Source organism: Aquarana catesbeiana, linkage group LG12 (genome assembly GCF_042186555.1).
Source record: "Aquarana catesbeiana isolate 2022-GZ linkage group LG12, ASM4218655v1, whole genome shotgun sequence".
NCBI lineage: Eukaryota > Metazoa > Chordata > Amphibia > Anura > Ranidae > Aquarana > Aquarana catesbeiana.
In genome coordinates this window covers 67,797,140-67,819,051 of record NC_133335.1, presented here as the reverse complement: position 1 = coordinate 67,819,051, position 21,912 = coordinate 67,797,140, and the positions used below count along the sequence as shown (strand labels likewise).

General features: G+C 41.6%; 1 protein-coding gene across 1 annotated transcript in view; it reads left to right on the top strand.

Annotated features, from left to right (window-relative positions):
* The window catches only part of CASC3 (CASC3 exon junction complex subunit), a 53,740-nt gene extending 33,929 nt beyond the window's left edge, over positions 1-19,811 (top strand). Inside the window, exons 8-13 of the mRNA XM_073608001.1 lie at positions 3,162-3,223; positions 4,751-4,865; positions 4,953-5,051; positions 8,660-8,877; positions 10,609-10,734; positions 14,703-19,811. Of these exons, the coding sequence (XP_073464102.1) occupies positions 3,162-3,223; positions 4,751-4,865; positions 4,953-5,051; positions 8,660-8,877; positions 10,609-10,734; positions 14,703-14,738 (656 nt within the window). The 3' untranslated portion in view covers positions 14,739-19,811. The remainder of the gene's footprint in view (positions 1-3,161; positions 3,224-4,750; positions 4,866-4,952; positions 5,052-8,659; positions 8,878-10,608; positions 10,735-14,702) is intronic.
* Positions 19,812-21,912: the final 2,101 nt, after the last annotated feature.

Genomic DNA, 21,912 nt, shown 5'->3' with positions numbered 1-21,912 from the left:
AAGTGTTCGTTTATATTCACTTATTCACTTCAGTAACTGATAATTGAAATGGAGAGATGTGCCTAGCAATATTAGAAAACTTAGTGGATTATAAGGAGCACAAGCATAAACTGGTAGCACCAGTCGCAGTGCAGCCACTCAATCCTCTGCCTTTTTTGACAGCTGGCCTCTCTGAGTTGCTGTATACGTGTGCATGCACTGTGACAGTGCAACGAACATGGAGTGCCTGGGCAGCCCAGGAAATGGTATGCCTTGCGGCATAAGGCCATGGGCGCAATATTTTGCCAGTGAACTCAATAAGACCAGACCCACTAGGAGTTTTAGGGTAATATCTGATGAAGCCAGTCAGATACCCATTTTTGGCACCCATCATGTACCCTGAAATGGATCACTATTTTGAGAAGAGCTTCCTTAAGACAACTTTCAGTTGAACGTTACAGTAAAGAGCCCCAGGATCATTGGCGGGAGTAAGTCTATGAATGGAGAGCAGAGCACTATACATACATACAGCCACTGTGAACTTGAGACTGCCAGCACAATGCATATATAAAAGGGAATACGTCCAATAATGGAAAAATGATGACCCGCTTAGTTTACAATGTCTAACATGTTTATAAGAGTCTAGTGTCTATGCTACATAACTACTGATGGTTATTTTGAGTTTTTGAACTTGGTGGTCTGTGGTGGCAACAGCAGCTTAAACAGAGAGCAGACTTAGACCGGTATAAAATGCAGAGACAGAAATAGTGAAGAGCTGGGCAGGGCGTGTGTCAGCAGGGGGCAGAAGGAGAGCTGTACATTGATCTTCCCAATGATTAGCTGGGCAGGGGGAGTGTCGGCAGAAGCTTGACCACTGGAGTTCAGACAGGCTCTGCTCCCAAGTAGAATGCAAAAAAAGCAAACTGACCACATTGGGAGGGATGTACTTGCATGCCTGGAGTGGTCAGTTTGAACTAAGAAAGCAGGACTGGCAGGATCACCAGGTATTTCACACTGGAAGAAATGCAAAAAGAAAAAGGATACTCTTTAATACAAGTACATGGTAACACAGACGCACATCAAAAATCTGAAATGATGGGGTAACATACACTTTAATTTGATAGGGGTTCTCGCTCACTAACCATTAGCCTTGGAAAACTAGAGTGGGCAGTACCAGGCCTAGCTTTTATTGGAAATGTGGTATGTCTAGAATACTTACAATACTTAAGAGGAACTGCAGTCTGCCACATAATTTGTAATACAAACATCTTTGCCATTCTGAAGCTTCCCTCCAACCAATTTGTATGTGTATAATATAATTAAATATATATATATATATATATATATATAATATATGAGATAGATTCTGTACTTGCTGCAGAAATCTCGCTCCAGGTCTGGCTGCAACCATTTTAACTGTGGGCAGCTGAATCTGCTGCTTCCTTTTCACTTCCTGGAGTTTACACAGACACACAGAGGTACGCCTTCAACTCTGCAGCTCTGTGATTGGCCCTCTTATGACTCATTCCCCCTCCCTTCCAGGCAAGCTCTCACATGAGTGAGAGAAAGCTGTGCATGATGTCATAAGCCTAGGCTAATGACCAGACAAGAAACAGGAAGTGGGCTGTATAAGGTATTTACTGGCAGAAAAAAAAAAAATTCTATCCAAAGTTAAAACAACAAGGGTAGAAGATTTAATAGATGGAAAGTTTAAAAAAAATGTTTCAATTTCCACTTTAAGTTGTCGGTGGGAGGCGATGCTGTCCGTTCCAATTGTCCCAAAAAGGTGCCAAAATCCTAAACCTGATTTTGGAGAACAAAAAAAAAAGGATTCTTATAAGGATAAGCTGCTCCATGGTAGCCATGAGGTTAAGTGTCAGATATTCTTAAACTCCCCCATTAAAAAAGGGACAGATATCATGTCTCTCTGGCAGGGGAAGAGTTAAGACGGCTTACCCCGGGCTGAGAGTGACCCATTTATTGGAGAGGAGTGTGTATACAATCCTGAGCTATCCAAAGTTAAAACAACAAGGTTAGACGATTTAATAAATGGAAAGTTGAAAAAATTACTGAAGGTTCGCTTTATGTGTAAAGGTTTATTCACATATGCATTTGGCTCTGTATTGGCATGCACTGGAAAAAGTAGGAACAACATTCTGCATTTTTGGAGGTCCCCAGCCAGTGCTCCTGGCTCTTCCTCACTGTCCAGTGCCCCCCATAGGAAGCCGCTTTCCGTGGGGGTACACATGCGTGCACGCTAGCTCCCAAGCCCACTGCTGTCTTAATTGATAGAGTGGGACTTGGCCCTGCCCCCTGCTCTTTTGTCACTGGCTTAGATTGACAGCAGTGGAAGCCAAGGGCTACTGGTGCCCCAGCGAACCCAGTGAGACATGGAAGTGAGGGGCGAGAAAAGTTTCAGACATACACAGATCTGGATCGAATGAGGGCTCAAGTAAGTATGGGGGAGGGGGGCCCAATTAAATGCTTAAACATTTTGTACCTTAATGCAAAGACTGCATTAAGGTTAAAAATGTTTAGGCTTTAGAACCACTTTAAAAAAAAAAAAAAAAAAAGTGTGATGCATTGTAACAACGCACTACAGCGCCCCTACACAACACACACCAGTGAGTATGCATTGTACAGATTATAGCACCCATTCCCTGGTGTAAATGAGTCCTAATAGTCAGGATTTTGCTACCCAGACATCTGCAGCAAAGGGCCCTGCTGACACACGGACATGAACGATGTGTGCTTATTCCTTGCTAAGCATTTCCTTAGAAGAGTTGGGTTACTGAGCACATCTGACATTGTTGGACTAGGCAACACCCAAAGTGTATCTATTGGCAAATCTTCTCCACTTATGTCCAGTTGTGTCTCCAGGGCAGGAAGTGAAATTTCCCTGATTGGACAAAAAAAAAAAAAACGCTGCAAAGGTATTTTCCTTTCTTTATTTGTTTCAAAATGGTTAAAAAAGTTAATAGATCCCAGTGGAATCATAGAATGAGCATTTGTTCTCTGCAGAAAATGAATGCCTACTGTGTGTGTGTGTGTGTACTATAGTTCAGTATTGATTGGTTTTTGTATGTACAGTACACATGCACTGGGAAAATATGGGGGGGGGGGGTAGTAAAGCAAATTTAAGCATGTGTTCATAAATTAATCTTTTTAAACAACTTTGACAGGTATTCCGAATCACATTCACATGCCTGGAGCACCCCCACAATATGGCCGCATGGAGGGAATGGTAAGTAACTCCCATTGATGCTGAATGGCTGTGTTGATTTTACTGCAGGTTTTTTGTTGTCTTCATATAATTTGAAGAGGTAAAATCTTGACAGGAATTCAGACTTTACCCAAACACATTAAGGTGTCCGTTTTATAAAACAGAGTTCAGCCGTCATCCTCAGGATGACGGCTGATCTCTGGTTATCTCTGGGGTGTACCGGTTTATATAGCTGAGATAAGGAGCAGAGAACATGTTCTCCGCTTCTCATCACAGTACATGACCGTTTTGTCACAAATGGACAGTTTATAAAAGTGAGATCTGAAGATCTCGCAGCCTTTACACTGAAATATCTCCCTTCCATATTCACCAGCTCAGAGGTGGAGAATCTGGGAGAGAAGCTGGTGTGATAAGAGGAAGAAGGCTTCTTTCTTCCTAATATCAGCACCAGTGAGTTAAAAATGGATACATATACTATATACGTGTGTGTGTGTGTGTGTGTGTGTGTGTGTGTATATATATATATATATATATATGTACAGGCAGCTCACCCACTTTTACACTTACCTCGCCCGTTTTCTCTTCTTCCCTGTTCTCCCTCTGAGAACTGAAGTTCTCAATTTCATAAACCAGCTGCAGAGGAGATAATTTTCCTCTGAGAACTGCCGAGAACTGAATTGAGAAAAAACTTCTCAGTTTTATAAACGTACATCTAAATTGGTTACGTGTACTTCCACTTTAATGAGGTGTGCATGCTGTGTTTCCTGGCTAGTTAGTAGTGATGCACAGTGATTGCACTGTCCTGTTCCTCTTCAGTGCAGGTCTATGGGTCCTTTTTAAACCTCTATCATTCATGGAACATGCTGCATCCATAGCATACTGGTCACATTAAACTGGACTTGTTGTGTAATGTTGAAAATGTTTTGTAGCTTCCCCAAATCACTTCCATTTTACTGAGTTGTCAGGAAGATACCCCAGCATCCACACAGGTACGCCCCTTATACCAGTCACCACAGTATGTGTAGATGTTACATTGTCCAAGAACAGGAGGGAAAGGGAAGTGGAAATGTTCATGTAATAAAATAGTGTATGGTAAACTTAAAGTGGAACCCCCCCAGCCAAACATCCAAATTGAATGAAATATTTGTGAACTGATTTGCCTGCTAAAATATCTTATTCTGTTCAGCCAGTCTTGCGAGTCACACAGTTCTGTCAGAAATGCAAAGCCAGGATGGTTTCAAGTTGGCAGCTTCATATGTCGCCTACATGTTTGTTGGACAGTGATATGGCTTTCCTCTTACTGGTCATTGAAAGTCGAATGAGAGGCAAGAATATGCCCACAAAGCTGAAAAGAAAATTGTGGTGCTTGCATGGCTACCCAGTTTTGAAGTTGGGTGTGATGGGGGGAAAAAACTAGCTGAACAGTATTTATATGGCTATTTTGGCAGGTAAAATGGTTCACCTAAATATGTAGTTCGTTGCCTTGCTGCTCTTGGTTGGCAGTAATAAGATTGATGAGGATTTATTTATTTATTACCTTCTATGTAGGGAGTTCAAAGTGGCCGTGTCAAGAGGTATTCCTCTCAGCGTCAGAGGCCGGTTCCTGATCCTGCTCCCGCTCCAATGCACATTAGCCTTATGGAAGGTCATTACTATGACCCACGTGAGTGCCTCACTGATGTAGTCTGTTCTTCTTTGTTGTAGAAAATAGCTTTGGTTTACTAATTTCTTTTTTTTTTTTTTTTTTCAGTCCAATTCCAAGGACCAATATATGCTCACACTGATGGCTCTTCCCCTTTGCCCCCTCAGGGCATGATTGTACAGCAAGAAATGCACCTTCCCCACCCAGGTACTTGGTATTTGAGTGTTTAAAGATATTTACTACCTTTAGGTTACACTGTGAATGAGGGGCAGATGGCTTTAAAAGGCCTCATGCACACTGGGCACGCTCCTCCTGTGTAGTTCTCAGCTGATCCCTCACTTTTCTCATGATCATCCTTATCCCATGAGGCGAAAACTTGCATGAAGCTCCAGACAGAGGGTGATTGATAGTTATTTTGTATTTCTTCCATTTGCGAATAACCACCCCAACAGTTGACTGCTTCTCACCAGGCTTTTTGTTGATGGTGTTGTAGCCCATTCCAGCCTTGTGCAGGTCTACAATATTGTCCCTGACATCCTTTGACAGCTCTTTGGTCTTGCCCATGATGGTGAGATTTGAATGGAAGAAAGAGATTCTGTGGACAGGTGTCTTACCTGTAACGAGTTGTCGTTAGGAGCCCCTTCTTAAATTGACAGGACTAATCTGTGTACCACATGAGAACATACTGTAGCCAGTCTGTGGAAGCCAGAATTATTGTTGGTTGGTAGGGGATCCAATGCTTATTTTACTCACTGAACTGAAAATCAATGTATAACTTTTGTATCGTGTTTTCTTTCTGGATTTTTGTTTGATATTCTGTCTCTATCCTATAATAAAAATTATAGACCTTTAATTTCTTTGTAAGTGGGCAAACTTACAAAATCTGCAGGGGATCAAGTAATTATTTCTCCCACTGTATGTCCTGTTGTGAGCAAAGACTGCTGCTTCCATTTTGGGGTTTTCTTGAAGTAGGATGGTCAGGGTGATTGGGGGCCTTATTGCAGCATAGATTTGTTTAAGTAACAAAGAGAGGAAAGTTAAGTGCACATTTATTCAGTAACATTAAAGACAAGTATGCGTCTATTGCAGTTTTAAAGAAATCATGACAGTTTTAAAGTGTTTGTTAACCCCCCCAAAAAAAAAAACTGCTTTAAGGAAACAGGATCTCCAATTTTTAAACAGCACAGTGCTTGTGCTGCATAATCTGCTCCTCTCTAATCTGTAAAAAAACCTGACTGATCCTGCCACTTCTTCTCTGAGCTGACCACGATAATCAGGGCTGCTGAGCCCTAACCACCGTGGTCAGCGTACGTCCCTTTGTCATCCACAGCCTTGCTCTCCTCTCCTCTCTACCCCTCACCCCCTCCCTCCCTGACTGTAAGCTCTGTGTCTGTCTCTCTCTGCCCAACCCCACCCCCCCCCCCCCCCCGCCCTTGCCACTATTAGTAGCAATAAAAGATTATAAATTGTCACTGTCAGCACCTCTATTATAGGCAGGCATACCATGCTGCACACTAGTAAGTCTTTTACTTCAAGAAAACTCCAAAATGGAAGCAGCAATCTTTGCTCACAACAGGACATACATTGGGGAAAATAATTATTTGATCCCCTGAAGATTTATTTAAGAGAACCTTTTTAAAGTGGTTGTAAACCCTGTTACACCACTTGAGCCTGCAGGTAAGCCTGTAAATATCTCCTAAACCTGCATGGTTTAGGAGATATTTACCATATACGCTTGTGCCGACGTCATCGGCGCATGCGCACTGAAGAAACGGCTTGATCGTACCATTTCTAAAGGGCCTGTGCCGTGACTGGCAGCTCCTGCACGCATGCACGTGAGTGACGCCATCGCGGCTCTGGGCAATCACTACGCCGGAGCCCGCAAACCCAGAAATAACTCTGGGAGACATGTCGCCCGTCACAGCTGTGTAAGGGGACCGTTGCAACAGCTCCGATCGAAGGTAAGCATTTCATAATGAGCTAGTATGCGATGCATACTAGCTCATTATGCCTTTAGTCTTGCAGGGTGTTTTTTTTTTTTTTTTTTTTTTTTTATGGGTTTACAACCGCTTTAAGAGTGAGTTTAAGGCCAGTCATGTGGCTGGTCTCCAGGGCTACTGAAGGAGGGGCTGAGCAGCCATGTGACCTCCCCAGCTGAAGTCAGAGGGAGATCTCTGCCCCTCCTCCAGAAGCCATGTATAGGAGCTGTACAGCAGCCCACGAGTCATGTGTCCGCGGCCGTCCCTCTGGAGTTTCATTATAGGAACACGCTAATTGGACGCTTACTAATCCCAGATGACTGTTTTACTGCAACTCCACCTTGTCCATCCTTACTGTAAGTGTACTTATGCGATTTATATGTCTAAATGCTTGCACTCAGAGGCGCCTTCTTCGTTTTGTTTTATATGGTCGTTTTAAGAGTTGGCTTCGCTCTCCATGAAAGCTGCCCTCAGCGCTGGTGATTATTAAAGACAAAAGATTTCATCTACCAATATATGCACCTACCTATATGGACTGTTTTGAAATCAAGCAACTATTACTGATAGCTACAAGGACTATAGCGCTGATATTGTTATATATTATTTCTAAATTCTTTAAATGGCAGTGGAATTTTGGTGTATAAGATGTGTAGTAATTTCCTGTTTATGGCGGTGCATACCTTGGCAGTAATTATTTTCTGGCTCAACCATCAGCTGTGCCATGGCATCCTACAATTACTAATATCAGTTATTATTTTAACCTAGGGACTCAAAGCGATTTTATCTTTTGTTGGGACAGATGGTAAAGCAGCAGTCTTGAATGTTCTCAGTAGAATATCATACTAGGAACAGTTTTGTAACAGGAACCAATTAATTTATCAGCATGTCTTTTTGGAGTGCGCAAGGACAGAGAGAACATACAAACTTTTTAGGGCTATCTAAGCAGACATTGGGGTTTTTTTACGAAAGGAAAATCCACTTTGCACTACAAGTGCAAACTACAAGTGCACTTGGAAGTGCAGTCGCTGTAAATCTGAGGGGTAGATCTGAAATGAGGGGAAGCTCTGCTGATTTTATTATCCAATCATACGCAAGCTAAAATGCTGTTTTTTATTTTCCTCGCATGTCCCCCTCGGAGCTACAGCGACTGCACTTTCAGTGGAATTTCAAGTGCACTTTGCACTTGTAGTTTGCACTTGAAGTGCAAAGTGGATTTGCCTTTTGTAAATAACCCTCATTGTCTTGGTCAGGATTCAAACGGAGAACCACATTGCTGCCAGGCAGAAGTGCTAACCACTAAGCTTCTGTACTACCCTGTTGAGCTATTACAAATCTCTTCATTGATCTGTTTGTGAATCCGGTTCCCTCAGTGGCTGGTTCATTTTGTGTTAATTGACTTTACCAATGTTAATCGGCACAAGTGATGTGTGATCACATTCAGACGATGTTCGTCTGAACAGCTTTCTTTTCCCAGTGCAGGTACAGGTACTGTTGCAATGACAAACATAAGTGGCTTGTCTGGTACATCTATTTATGGCCCAACAGCGTTATCATATTATGTAGAACTCGATATAGGACATAGAAACACGTGGAAGAATTTGCTCTAGAGAAGCTTAAAATCAAGAGTTCCTATCAGTTTATACACACTAAAGCCTATTTGGTCATAAGTGAATGAAGTATATTTTTGATTTGTGGGAGGAAACCAGACTATCCAAAGGAAACCAGCACAGACAAAAAATACACAACTCCTCTTTAGAATTGTCTTGTGTCAGAATTCATATATTTTTGAAATGCCTACTTAAAAATGTTTTTTTTTTTTTTTTTTTTTCTTTTCAGGTTTGCACCCGCACCAGTCTCCCGCCCCCATGACTACCCCAAGCCTTTACCCTGCACCAGTCTCCATTCCTCCAGGCCAGCCTCCCCCACAGCAGTTGCTGCCCCCACCATACTTCACTGCTCCCCCTGGAGTCATTAATTTTGGCAACCCAGCCTACCCTTATCCCCCAGGTGCATTACCCCCACCACCACCACCTCATCTCTACCCCAATACACAGGTGAGAAGGTGTTTATCACTGGAAATTGTTTGTAGAAATGGTTAAAGCGTAAAAATGTTGCAGCCTTATAAGTCCTTAGATGCGACTTGCATTTGTTTTATGATTTTTTTTTTTTTTGGTGATCCTGCCAGTAACACACTTCTGTTTTTAGAGTGACAACGCTCACTCATTCTACTGCATCTATGGAGAATCAAATTTCCCACCATAAGACAGGACTTCAAACACCACCACCTCTTCATAACACAGAATGTGCGGAACATTATATTAGCTGTGGACATTATAACTAATAGCTGTGCAACACCAAGTACATCAGCTGATCAGATTTCTGACCTGTGTGGTTTTTGTTTTTGTTTTTGTTTTTTTAAAGGACCAAACAGATGTAACAATGCTTTCAATTGTATATTTAGCAATCTAAAAGAACTAAAAGATTATTTTCAGGGTTTTATATACAACTCTTTATGTCTTCAGGCAGTAGGTAGACCGTGTTCTGAGGTTAGATATTTTGTCAGTTTCTGCTGAACTAACACTAAAGTTACCAATCCATCCCTGCTGGTAAGTGTAGATCTTTAGCCAGTGGACATGGTCAAAAGCGCAAAAAGTGATGGAAGATCCAAACTTTCACAGCTGTCACCAGAACAGGATTTAAGGGGAGGTCTTACAGTGGGTACTTTTTAGGTGATTGTCTAAAAGGGTGCTTTCCTCAATTTGAGGAAATCTCTTTCCTCTTCCTTTTTTTGTTTTTGCAGAACAGGAAGTGAAGGGAATCTTCCCCAATAGGTTAAAATACTGTAGGTTAATGGGGATTAGAACCTCTGCCAGGTTTTGGGCTTTCCCCTCACATCCATTCCAGGTCATGTGTATTAGCCCCGAAAATGAGGGGAAATCTCACCAACAGGGACACATACAGAAGTTTAAGTGTTACTAAACCCACAACAGTAAAAATCAGTCTGTATATGCAGTAAAGCATTCTTGTTATACGCACTGTGGAACCTAAGGAGTTAATTCTCTGCATTGTGTAAAAAGGCTGTTTTATCCTGGCTTCTCTGATTCTCTAAACCCCCCTCTCTATTGCTAGAGAGTTTTTTTTTTTGTTTTTTTGTGAGTGCATCTGTTCAGCACAGGGCCAATCCGCCCCGTCAAGACAGAGGGTCAGGGGTCCTGCAGCCTCAGAACAATCAGGGGAGTATGAAAACTCCTCCTACAAGCTTTAACCAGGCACTGATAGAAATCACAAGACTGCTATACTGCTGATGTGAAAAGGTATTTAACAGTTTATATTTACTAAAATTATTGCATTTCCATGTTCTGTACTGTGGGAGACCAGATGTAGTGAATGCAGGGTCCTGGGTTTAGTAACACTTTAAACTTGGTAGAGCTTTTAGCCCTTCCCTGCTCCATGCAGAAAAAGTTTCAGATATATTTGAGTTTTAATTCAGTTTTTTTTTTTAAAGTCAGTTTATGTTCAACAGTGTCAATGACTAATGTCCCTTTTTTGTATTATATAGGTTAACATTTTAAGAAACCTGAAGATGCAGCTGGCAGTGAACAGAGTGTGTCTCTGTTCTAGAGTTTTCAGATCTTGTTACTGTATTAGTGTGGATAGAAAAAGGCTTTTACATCAACTTTCTCTAAAGTTTGGAGAGGTAGTTTCAGAAAGGTGAAAGATGAGGTAATGATATTTAGTGGGATCTGATTATGTTAAGGTGTTGTTTTTTTGTTTTCTTGTGTTAGGCACAGTCACAGGTGTATGGAGGAGTGACGTATTATAACCCTGTCGTACAACAGCAAGTGCAGCCAAAACCTTCCCCGCCCCGACGGACGTCGCAGCCTGTCACTATCAAACCACCTCCACCAGAGGTAAGATGGATGGGTCCTATTACTTCACTTCTTTACTCACCATAGAATATACTCTGTGATTACATGTTATTCACTAAAAGCCATATTTTTCATAAAAATATTATTTTATTATACAGAATAAAACAGACTAAGAGTCCCACATTTCCCCAAAGCCCTACATACCTTTCCACTTTCCTTCATGTTTGTAAATGGGTAGCTACGTTTTGTAGTAATGTTTAATTCCAGCATGAAGTTTAGTTTATACACTCAGGGTTTTATCAAAAAGCATCAAGTTTCAGTGTGAGGCTGGAGCGTTGACCAAGCTTCTCCACAATCCTCTGTTGGAAAACCGTTTTGTGCTACAGTCAGTTCATCAGCGGTGGGACCCGCTTCTGAGTCTCATCTTCGTTGTGTACGACTACTCCTTCCACGGATGCTTGCTTCTGTAATAGCAGTATAATAGAGTGCTGTCAGGCCACAATAATAACAATAATAAGTGCTGAATCAAGTAGCAGTAGCTTTGTAGTAAACTCTGGACTTAAATATCAAATCGCAAAGCCTGTACAACAAGCGCTAGTCAGGCAATCAAGTCACTTATCTTGTAAACTCTGACCCTGCAAAGTAAATTCGCAATAGTTTATTTAAGTGCTATTCTGGGGGTAAATGGTCGTGGCTAAGAGACGATTCTAACATTTGTGGCATTACTGGCTTTTTCAAGAGGTCCTGCCTTCTTCTTTTATGCTTTTTTTTTTTATACCTGTTTACACGTTTGCAGAAGAAAATAAGTTGGTAAAATTAATAACAATCTGTTTAAGATTGTTTGTGCTTGTAGTTCACTAAAAGTGATTGTAAAGGAAATTAAACAAAACAAACTTCTCAACACTTAAAGGATACGTAAATCTTTACAAAATTAAAATAATTGCACATTTTTTTGCATGTAATGTGCAAGCTGGCCACAATTGATGCCTAAAAGTTTTTTTACCTTAATGCAAAGAATGCATTAGGATAAAAAATGTTTATGCTTTAGAATCACCACAATTTAACCACTTCAATACCACTTTCGCACCTTCCTGCCCAGGCCAATTTTCAAGTTTCAGTGATGTCACTTTTTAAATGACAATTGCGCGGTCATGCTACACTGTACCCAACTAAATTTGTATCATTTTGTTCCCACAAATAGAGCTTTCTTTTGGTGGTATTTGATTACCTCTGCTGGTTTTTTATTTTTTGCATAACGAATAAAAAAAGACAGAAAATTTAGAAAAATAAGTTTTTGTTTTTTGTTGTAAAATTTTGTAAATAAGCAAGTTTTCTACTTCACTGATGGGCACGGATAAGGCGGCACCGATGAGGTGGCACTGATAGGCCTGAAACGCGGCACTGGCAGGCATTTTTCATTGGCACTGATTGACATACCTGGTGGTCCTGTTTGGTGGCCATCCCTGCCGGCATCCTGGTGGTCCTGGGCCCGGGCATCCGAGGGGGGTCCCCCCCCCCCCAACAGGAGAGCAGCCAGTTGGCTCTCCTCTACTCAATCGAGTGAGGAAAACCCGATAAACAGCTCTGTTTACATTGTGATCAGCCGTCATTGGACGCGGCTGATCACGTGGTAAGATTCTCCGACATACTCTTTACCTAGATCGGAGTTGCGGTGTGTCAGACTGACACGCTGAAACAACGATCGCTGCGATGCACGCCGGCAGTTATCCTCATATGACGCCCAGTCAGGATATCTGAACCACTTCCCGGCCGTCATTCTGCTATAGGCCGGGCGGGAAGTGGTTATAGTAGAATTCCAGGGAAAAAACGTTAACAGATCATTAAATTTTAAAAATGCTATTTTTACTGCAATGCTTGCTGTATTTCTGGTAGATGGTATTTCTACTAGATAACACCAGTCTTCTGGTTACATCATGCAGCCTATTTCCTCTGAGACAAGGCTGTCATGGACACTCTAGTGAATCTACTGATTCTTGCTGTGCCTACCTGCAAACTGTTATTATGCACACAACTGCCCTATACCCTAGAATAGCAGCTGCAGACAGCATGTTTCTGTTCAAAAACCCTGAAAGGGAGATTTATGTAGCCCTTGAAAAAAAAAAGTAATTTCATTTGAACTTCTGACTGATCTATTCCTTTGGTACTCTGTTACCTCTTGTACGTCCATGGTCCCCGTGTGTCTTTTTTTTTCTTTTTTTCTTTTTTTTTATGTTACTACACTGGAGCTCAAAATTGGAGCACAACCTTCCGTTTCCTAAATTTCAAGGTCACTGCTTAGTCCTATCTGCAATTATCTAAACAGGTGTAAAAGAGCAGTTTTGTTAAGCATATTTCATGAGTTACATATATTTTGAAGCACAGAATAAAAAACTTTAGTGATATTTGAAAAAGAACATTAATCAACATTAGAGAACACATTCAGATACCTGGTGTTACTCTGGCACCTTTTTCTAATCTCTTTAATTATCTGACAAACCCTATTTCACTGGCAGCCTAACGTTCCAGAGCTGTTTTAAAATGACTGAAACCCTCCGGCAGCAGGTTTGTCCAGATGAAGCCCAAAGGGATGACCCTTTCAGGCATAGCAAGAGAAGTTTGTCATTCTAAATCTGTGGTTTGTAGAATATTGCATCTTTACAACGTCACAAACTCATTCAAGTCCCCCAAGAAAGCTGGTCGTCCACAAAAGACAAATGCAAGAGAGGACAGGATAATGCGGATAGTCTCAATGGGCAATTGGTTCAACACTGCAGCTGCAATTGCTCGCCAGTTCAGTGCTGAACAGAGTAAAGATCTGTCTCGTCATAATGTCTCGCCATTTAAGGGAATTTGGACTGAAAGCCCACTCTGCAGTGACCAAACCTCTCATTAGCAGAAAGAATCAAAAGGCTAGACTAACCTTTTCTGAGGAGCATGTTGTAAGGACAGAAGAGAACTGGTCCAAAGCTCACTTTGAGTGATGAAAGCAAGTTTAATTTATTTGGGTCCGATGGAAAATATTATGTTCGTCGTCAAACTGTGGAACGGCTGAACCCAAAGTGTAAAGTCGGTGAACGGTGGAGGGGTAAGCGTCATGGTTTGGGGGATGTTTTCTGCAGCAGGAGTTGGGCCTCTTATACAGCTACATGGCAGAGTGGATGAAAATGTTTATCAGAACCTTCTTCGACAACATGCAGTTCCTTCCCTGCGATGATCACCCAATCAGCCAGCAATTTTCATGCACGACAATGCCCCCTGTCACACAGCAAAACGGGTAAAGCAGTTTCTTGAAGCTGAAAACATTGAAATAATGAAATGGCCAGCCCAGAGCCTTGATCTAAACCCAATAGAAAACCTCTGGAAAATCCTCGGTGACAATTATGGCCAAGAAGCCCACTACAGTCACGAACTGTGGAAGAGACTGGAAGAAGAGTGGAACAAAAAATCACACCAGAGCAGAATGAGAGACTAGAGATGTCCTGTGGCCGCAGATGTGCTGAAGTCATTCAAAGCAAGAACCCCCCCCCCCCACCACCACCACCACCACACTTCCTACTAATTGTTGATTGTAACCTTCAGAAATTTTCGTTGTATTCTTTCTCCGTGCTACAGTGCTGTTCTCTAATTTTGATCATTGTGTTTTCTACAAAATACCTTTCTTTGTTGCAGTGCCTTGGTTATTTTGAAAAACACTGTTCTATTAGCATGGTATCGCCGCAACCAAAAATTCCATCAAATGCTGTGCAATGAAGATTGCATTATTTCTGAAAAAAAATCAAGTGTTCATAACTTGTTCTCTAATTTTGAGCTCTTGTGAAGCCTTAAGACAGCTATAACAGGAAAACTTGCATGGAGGTAAAAAGAAACAAACATATGTAATCAGAGTTCACACAATGTACAGTTGTTTAGCTTGGCAGGGGTGGGTGGTTCACGGAGTATGGTAAAACTGTTCCTGTATACCTGTTTTGGCTGTAATTGTGATCCTCAACATTTTACATTGCTGTTTCTAGGAAAATAGAAACTTGAAGATGACAAGAGAAGGCTAGTTCCTGAGCTCCCTTTTACAAGATGCACCTTTCCATCTTTTGGATTTCAGACCAGTGTTTTTATTATGAAAAGAAACTCCTTCTGGCCATCTGGATTTATGCAACTTTTCAGTACATCAGAATATGTCTCGCCATTCACCAATATTACTGTGTACTTTTCTGTACTTTGGTAGACCATTTCCTATATAATGTTACATGCAGAATGGTTACTGGAAACCATTTTGTTTTTGTGAGCCTCCTTCTTGTTGAATTTGTACAGTTTTGCCATGTAGAAAACAAGTGCTGCTGATTAAAAAAAATAAATGCAGGGGGGATAAAGTATTTCTTTTACCAAACTAAATCTCCAAGTATTTTGAGTGAAAAACCAAATATTTCCGGTTTATGACTAGGTGCTCTCCTCATTAAAGAGACACGGTCACTTTACCTATTCTGAGCAAAGTAATAATCTCTGCAGATAGCACAAAGGCAGTAATACTTGCCAAACTATGCTCCATCACCACTAGAGCACTTTCTAACTAAGGGCTTTCAGGCATGAGGAAGCACAAGACCATCCATATATGACTTTGCTTGGGCCTGAGTGGCAAATCAAAAGGCCCACTGTCACTTTTGGACATGATGTCCTCTGCTTGTTTAAGCGTAGACACCAGAGCATTGGCACATGGGACAGGGTGATTGTCCCTAGTCATGTGCAAGCACCTACCGGAGCAATTCAGACCTTACACAGGGCTGTTCTCCTCACTCATGTGGCTTAACAGAAGAGCATTTAAGAACCCTGCATGGGAAAAGCACAGGCTTTAATAGAGGTACTCTCTATTAAAATACACTCATGGGATGCTCCACAGATGCTATCGTTCATATAGTCCAAAGGGCCAGACCCAAGATATAATTTGGGTGATCTCTTGGGTGCAGAACATTTTGCTGCTGAATTTACTCAGTGGATAATTTGTTGTTATGTTGAAGTTCACTTTTGATTGAGCTGATGCTGGCCAAGCACTAGGTGTTTGTAATAATTCCAATGAGCTTCCAATAGCTACATTGACCTAATGGGAGGAATTTAATAAAAAACATCTGAGACCAGATCTATGCTGGTGTCATTGCCCATAGCAAACAATCTGCTTCTATTTTTCTTTTTTTTTTCCCCCACACAGCTTAGAAAATGAACATTTAAAAGCTGATTGGCTGCACTCCAGTTGTGATAGTTTTGCCTCAAACACTTTTTTTTTTATCAGTTTTCCCCAATGGGTCAAGGCACCTTACCAGAAATAGCTTTCCTAAAAATCAGCACTATTGGCATTAGGTTGTCTTGATACTTTCAGCCATCTTTGAAATCAAAAGTTCATTGGAATTAGTTAAAATTTATGTGTATGATTTAGAGCCAATTCACACTGACTTGTGCTAAAATGTATTGTAAATGCATGTACGTTTTCATCTATCTTTTAATGCGTGCTGACATCTGTTTTAATGTTCTTTTGACATAGTTTTTAATGTCCGTTGACATGCATGCGTGGTGTTATGGTGTAAATAGGGCACATTGGAAATGATTGTTTTTCAGATGTCCTTCTGTTTTACAGCTGCGCTACAACGCAGATCAACAAACTGGTGTGAATTGGCCCTGAAAAGAGAAGCAGACTAACTGAAAAAAAACAAAACATATGTCTTCTGATCACTATTTGTACAGGATTCATAGTTTTTGGACTTTTTTTTCCTGTTCTCTTGAGGTTCTGCCCTCTTGGGGAAAGAATTCCCTGTTAAAGTGCAAGTTCACCTTTATAGAAAATCTGCAAGGTGAACGTTACACTGGACCCCCTCCCCATCTCCCTAGGGTCCCGCTGTACCGGAGTCCTGTGATCCCCTGCTGTCAGGCACTGGGACGGCGCTGCACCGGTCTGGGGATTTGAAATCCTCCTGGATTTCTCTCTTCTCCAGCGCCGACAGAATGGGTTAGATCAGTGGTTCTCAACTCCTGTCCTCATGGCCCACTAACAGGCCAGGTTTGCAAGACAACTGAAATACATCACAGGTGATATCATTTGCTGCTCAGTGATTGCAGTATTCTAGTCTGAATCTCCCCAAGGTAATACATAAAACCTGGCCTGTTAGTGGGTCTTGAGGACAGGAGTTGTGAACCACTGGGCTAGATGGAGTCTGATTGGTCAGTGCCATCCATGTGACGCTGCTGACCAATTAGAATGCTTCCCAACTGTACACGCTGAGAGGTATGGATAGGAGATTAAGCCGTGGGGATTTCAAATCCCCTGACCGGTAAAGCTGCATGCCTGTTTCTGACAGCGGGACATTGCGGGACCTGGGGGGATAGGGAGGAGGGTCCAGTGTAAGTTCAGTGTAAGGTTTACTTCCACCAATGTGCTGTTTATACTTTGTTCTGTACCTTGCAGGGAGAGCAAGGCTCATGCTGCTCCAAAGTGACTGTACATAGAATTGATGGATGATTCGGATTGTTTCCAGAAACAGGCCAAGGACTTAGCTGGTGCTTTTAGAAAGGGGGTCATTGAAATCTATTAAACAAGTTCTATCTGTAACAATGTGCCGGTTGGTACATTGTTACCTTGCATTTGGACCTTACTCCAAAGACTCGTCCAGCGTGGAAAATGTGCCATATAAGGTTTAAAAACACCACATGCAGTGTCCACTCCAAGCAGAAAGCTGAAGTCTGGCTACTTTCAGGATAATCAATAATCCTGTATAGGGGGGGCAGTCTTTAACCTCCTTCTCCTGCACACTAAAACAAGGTGTGTTTTTGAGGCGTGGTCACATTACCTGAGATGAAGATTGGAGGTGTGGGGTTCTCATGCTGGCTATTATTTGCTTCAAACCAAGCTGACAGACACACTTCAAGCCTTCCTTCTCTGAGCTTGCTCCCCATCTAACAGAAGCCTTTGTGGTAGTGATGGAGCATTGGAGACCTGAGCTGGGCCAGGTAACTGAACTGGATTTCTTTGAAAAAGCTAATGTCTTTACTGAAAACCTAGGGTCATATTTGGCTCAATGCTGCACCACTGTAAGGTAATGTGTTGATGGCTTTTGCTTGCATCAGATGGCTTTTGCATACCCATGCAAGTCTATAAGAATGCCAACCCACTTGAAGCAGGTCAAAGGGAGGTCATCTGCGGGTTAAATGCGCTTGTTAAATTTTGAATAATCTAAGAAGCTTTTCAAACTTATGCCGTTGACATAGGCCCTTAAAGTATAACTAAAGGCAAAACTGTTTTTAGATTTTGGTCAGAGTGAAGAGGGATTAGAACACTTGTAAGTTTTATGTTGCAATCTGTGTCCCATTTAGGGAGATTCACCCTCCCTAATTGTCCTGTAATTACCGACAATCCCCAATTTTGGGCTGTCGCCAGAACAGAGGAGGGGGGGATTTCTGGTAGAGACACTAGTTCTGGTGACAACCAGGGATTCCCTAACCTTGGAGCAGTTTCCTGTAACTTCCTGTTTTGGCAACGAGACAGGAAGTGAAGGGAATTCTCTCCATTTACTTTCCTTTAGTTTAAAGCAGAACTAAACATAACTTTAAAAAACTGTGCCGGCAGTTCTTTACTGCAGAAGACATGTTATTTCTCTTCTGTGCGAGCATACACTTACTGTCTGCTTGCAGTCTATTGATTGCATACTTGAGTTGTATATGCATGTACATTCTTGGCACACTCTGGCTGTTCAGCAATGACTGACTCTCGTGCGCATGTTCGGGATGATGTCAGCCTCCACTGGCCAATCGAGAGGCTGAAAACCCAGCACCTGGAGGTAGCCCATGGAAAAGATGACTGGCTGGCGGCGGATGTAATTGCCACAATGATGGAAGGTGGAGCTGGGAGTTTAGTTCTGTTGTAATAGAATAGTCATCCGCTACCACTGCTGACGTGTTAGGAGGTGCTTGCTCCAGGGCTGTACTCATTGCTCTCCTTTCACTACTTGGTGGTGACAAACCTAAAACAAGCACATGTATAGTAGGTATTAGGACACCTGATATGCCATGGGCCATATTAGGCTGGATTTACATCTATGCATTTGGTTTTTTTTTTTAAGAGTATGAATTGAATACATGGTGTGCCTTGCCATTCATTTTGATTGGCTTCCCAACGCACAGCTATGGTAATCTAAAAAAGCACCCACACTATAGTGCACCACAACAACACGCACACGTGAATGTCAAAAAGGTGAAGGTGTTTTATTGTGTTGAGAGCCCAGTTAGTGAATAGGTTGCACTAATGCAATATGCAAGCATTCACGCATACAACAGTGAATGTGCCCTTAATATTGCAGCACAGATGATGAAGACAGCCCTGGAATCTGCCTTCACATGTTCTCTAATTTTTTTTAATCCAAAATGCAGTTAAACACTTTGGTGTTTTGCCTAGTGTTATTCTTAGTAGAGCCTTTCTAAGAAATTCTGAGTACATTAAGATTACTATAGTGCTGAAATTCCTAGAAATTAATGGTGCAGAGAAAAGCATAGATATACACAGCAACCTATCAATTTCTCTTTTCTATACTTGGTGCAGCCTTGAGAAAGGAAGCAAGTACCTGATTGGTCACTGAGGACTAGTCTATTCCGTTATTTGCTCCAGTTTTCACTAATGTGTGTAAGAAAATGGGTATTCCTTTTATAGATTTTTTTTTTTTTTTTTTCTTTTTTGTAAATGGTATTAAAAACAATTTTTTTTTTTTTTTTGCAGTTCTCTCTACTGCAAACTCCCATACCAAGAAAAACAAATGGTTGACTTTAAACCCCCTAGGTCAGTGTGGCCTTGTAGTTGAGTGTTAACTGCTTCCCTGCTGGAGTGTCTTGTATACATGGCCTGTGGCTCTGGAATGCATTACAGGCCACTGTGCAAGCAAATATATTGTATTTTTTGTTTTTATCCTGCTTAGTTTTGTCTTGAAAATGTTTTTGACCTAAACACACTGTGATGGCTTTATAATTATTTTTTATCATTTTTGTTCTGTGCAGGTGTTTTTTCTTTTAACAAAAAAATTAAATCTGTATTTTTTGTGAAATGCAAATATAAGTTAATAAAAATGTTTGGAGAGGTTTTCTCCAATAATCATTAAGAGTTGTGTAATTTTTATCACTGGTGCGAATACCTTTTTGCTTTCATCATCCACTGAGGCACAAGAATTCTTGAAATGTCAGGTTATACTGCCACCTACAGGAGAAATGGATACTGGCAACAACGGTAAACCCGCCTACTGTCATGCCTCAGTTTTTTGCTAGTTTATTGAGGAGAATGGATGTGTTTTTAAAGTGGCCGTCCAGTCAAAAATAAAAAAAAATTCTATTATATGCAAAATATCTTTATCTTTGACATTATTCATTTTCTGTATAACTGACTGTCTAGCTTTGTTTAGACTTTCTAAGCTTGGCAATCAGCTTCATACTGTTCTTCAGGGACAACCTTACTTCCTTATTTCTGAATTCTGCATGGGGGGCCTCTCACTTCCAGAAAACGTTGTCCTTCTCTTCTACACAGGCATGCCTACTGTTCATTCTTACCACTCCTGTTTTGCCCAGCCCCACCCCCATCCCTCCTATCCTTTTTAGACAGACATGCCTAGACCTGCCCCCTTCCCTCTCCTTCACAGATCTCCTCCTGTCTTGATAGCCTCGTTTTGGCCAGCAGTTTCTCCAGAGAGAGGAGGGGGGCAGACTTTGGAAGTATGTTGTGTTTGTTAGAAACTGTAAGATTACAATGCAACATGTTGCATATTTTCTATAGTGGTTGTTTCTGCATGGCACTGTGATGGGCACTGTGTGCATTGTGTGGCACATGCCCAGTGGAGGGAGCTACACGTGAGTAAAGAGTTTAAGGCTCCATTTCCACTAGTGCAACTTGTAATGTGACTGTGTCCATAACAAGTCACAACCTTTTGATTTCAAAGGCAAACGCTCCCATCTATGTGCCTTTTGAAAATCAGCAACTTTGAAAAGGTGCCTGCACTACTTTGATGCAGAGTGTAAAGTTGGATCAAAGCTGCACTCAGTCGCACTCTAAATCACACAGCTTTGGAGTCGCACTAGTGGAAACGTAACCTAATGCTAGAGTGCAACTTTGATCCAACTTTACACTCTCTGGATCAAAGCATTGCAGGTACCTTTTCAAAGTTGCTGATTTGCAAAGTCGCATAGATGGGAACGGGTGCCACTTAAATCTATGGGCTGTGACTTGTGCCCAAAGTCACGTGACAATTCATACTTGTGGAAACTGAGCCTTAAGCCCCATATACACTTACATAGTTACATAGTAGGCGAGGTTGAAGAAAGACACAAGTCCAATCTATGTGTGATTATGTGTCAGTATTACATTGTCCCTGTATGTTGCGGTCATTCAGATGCATATCTAATAGTTTCTTGAAGCTATCGATGCTCCCCGCTGAGACCACCGCCTGTGGAAGGGACTTCCACATCCTTGCCGCTCTTACAGTAAAGAACCCTCTACGTAGTTTAAGGTTAAACCTCTTTTCTTCTAATTTTAATGAGTGGCCACGAGTCTTGTTAAACTCTCTTCTGCGAAAGTTTTATTTCTATTGTAGGGTCACCAGTACGGTATTTGTATATTGAAATCCTATCCCCTCTTAAGCGTCTCTTCTCCAGAGAGAATAAGTTCAGTGCTCGCAAACCTTTTCTCATAACTAAGATCCTCCAGACCCTTTATTAGCTTTGTTGCCCTTCTTTGTACTCGCTCCATTTCCAGTACATCCTTCCTGAGGACTGGTGCCCAGAACTGGACAGCATACTCTAGGTGCGGCCGGACCAGAGTCTTGTAGAGTGGGAGAATTATCGTTTTATCTCTGGAGTTGATCCCCTTTTTAATGCATGCCAATATTCTGTTTGCTTTGTTAGCAGCAGCTTGGCATTGCATGCCATTGCTGAGCCTACCATCTACTAGGACCCCCAGGTCCTTTTCCATCCTAGATTCCCCCAGAGGTTCTCCCCCCAGTGTATAGATTGCATTCATATTTTTGCCACCCAAATGCATTATTTAACATTTTTCTACATTGAACATCATTTGCCATGTAGTTGCCCACCCCATTAATTTGTTCAGATCTTTTTGCAAGGTTTCCACATCCTGTGGAGAAGTTATTGCCCTGCTTAGATTAGTATCGTCTGCAAATACAGAGATTGAACTATTTATCCCATCCTCCAGGTCGTTTA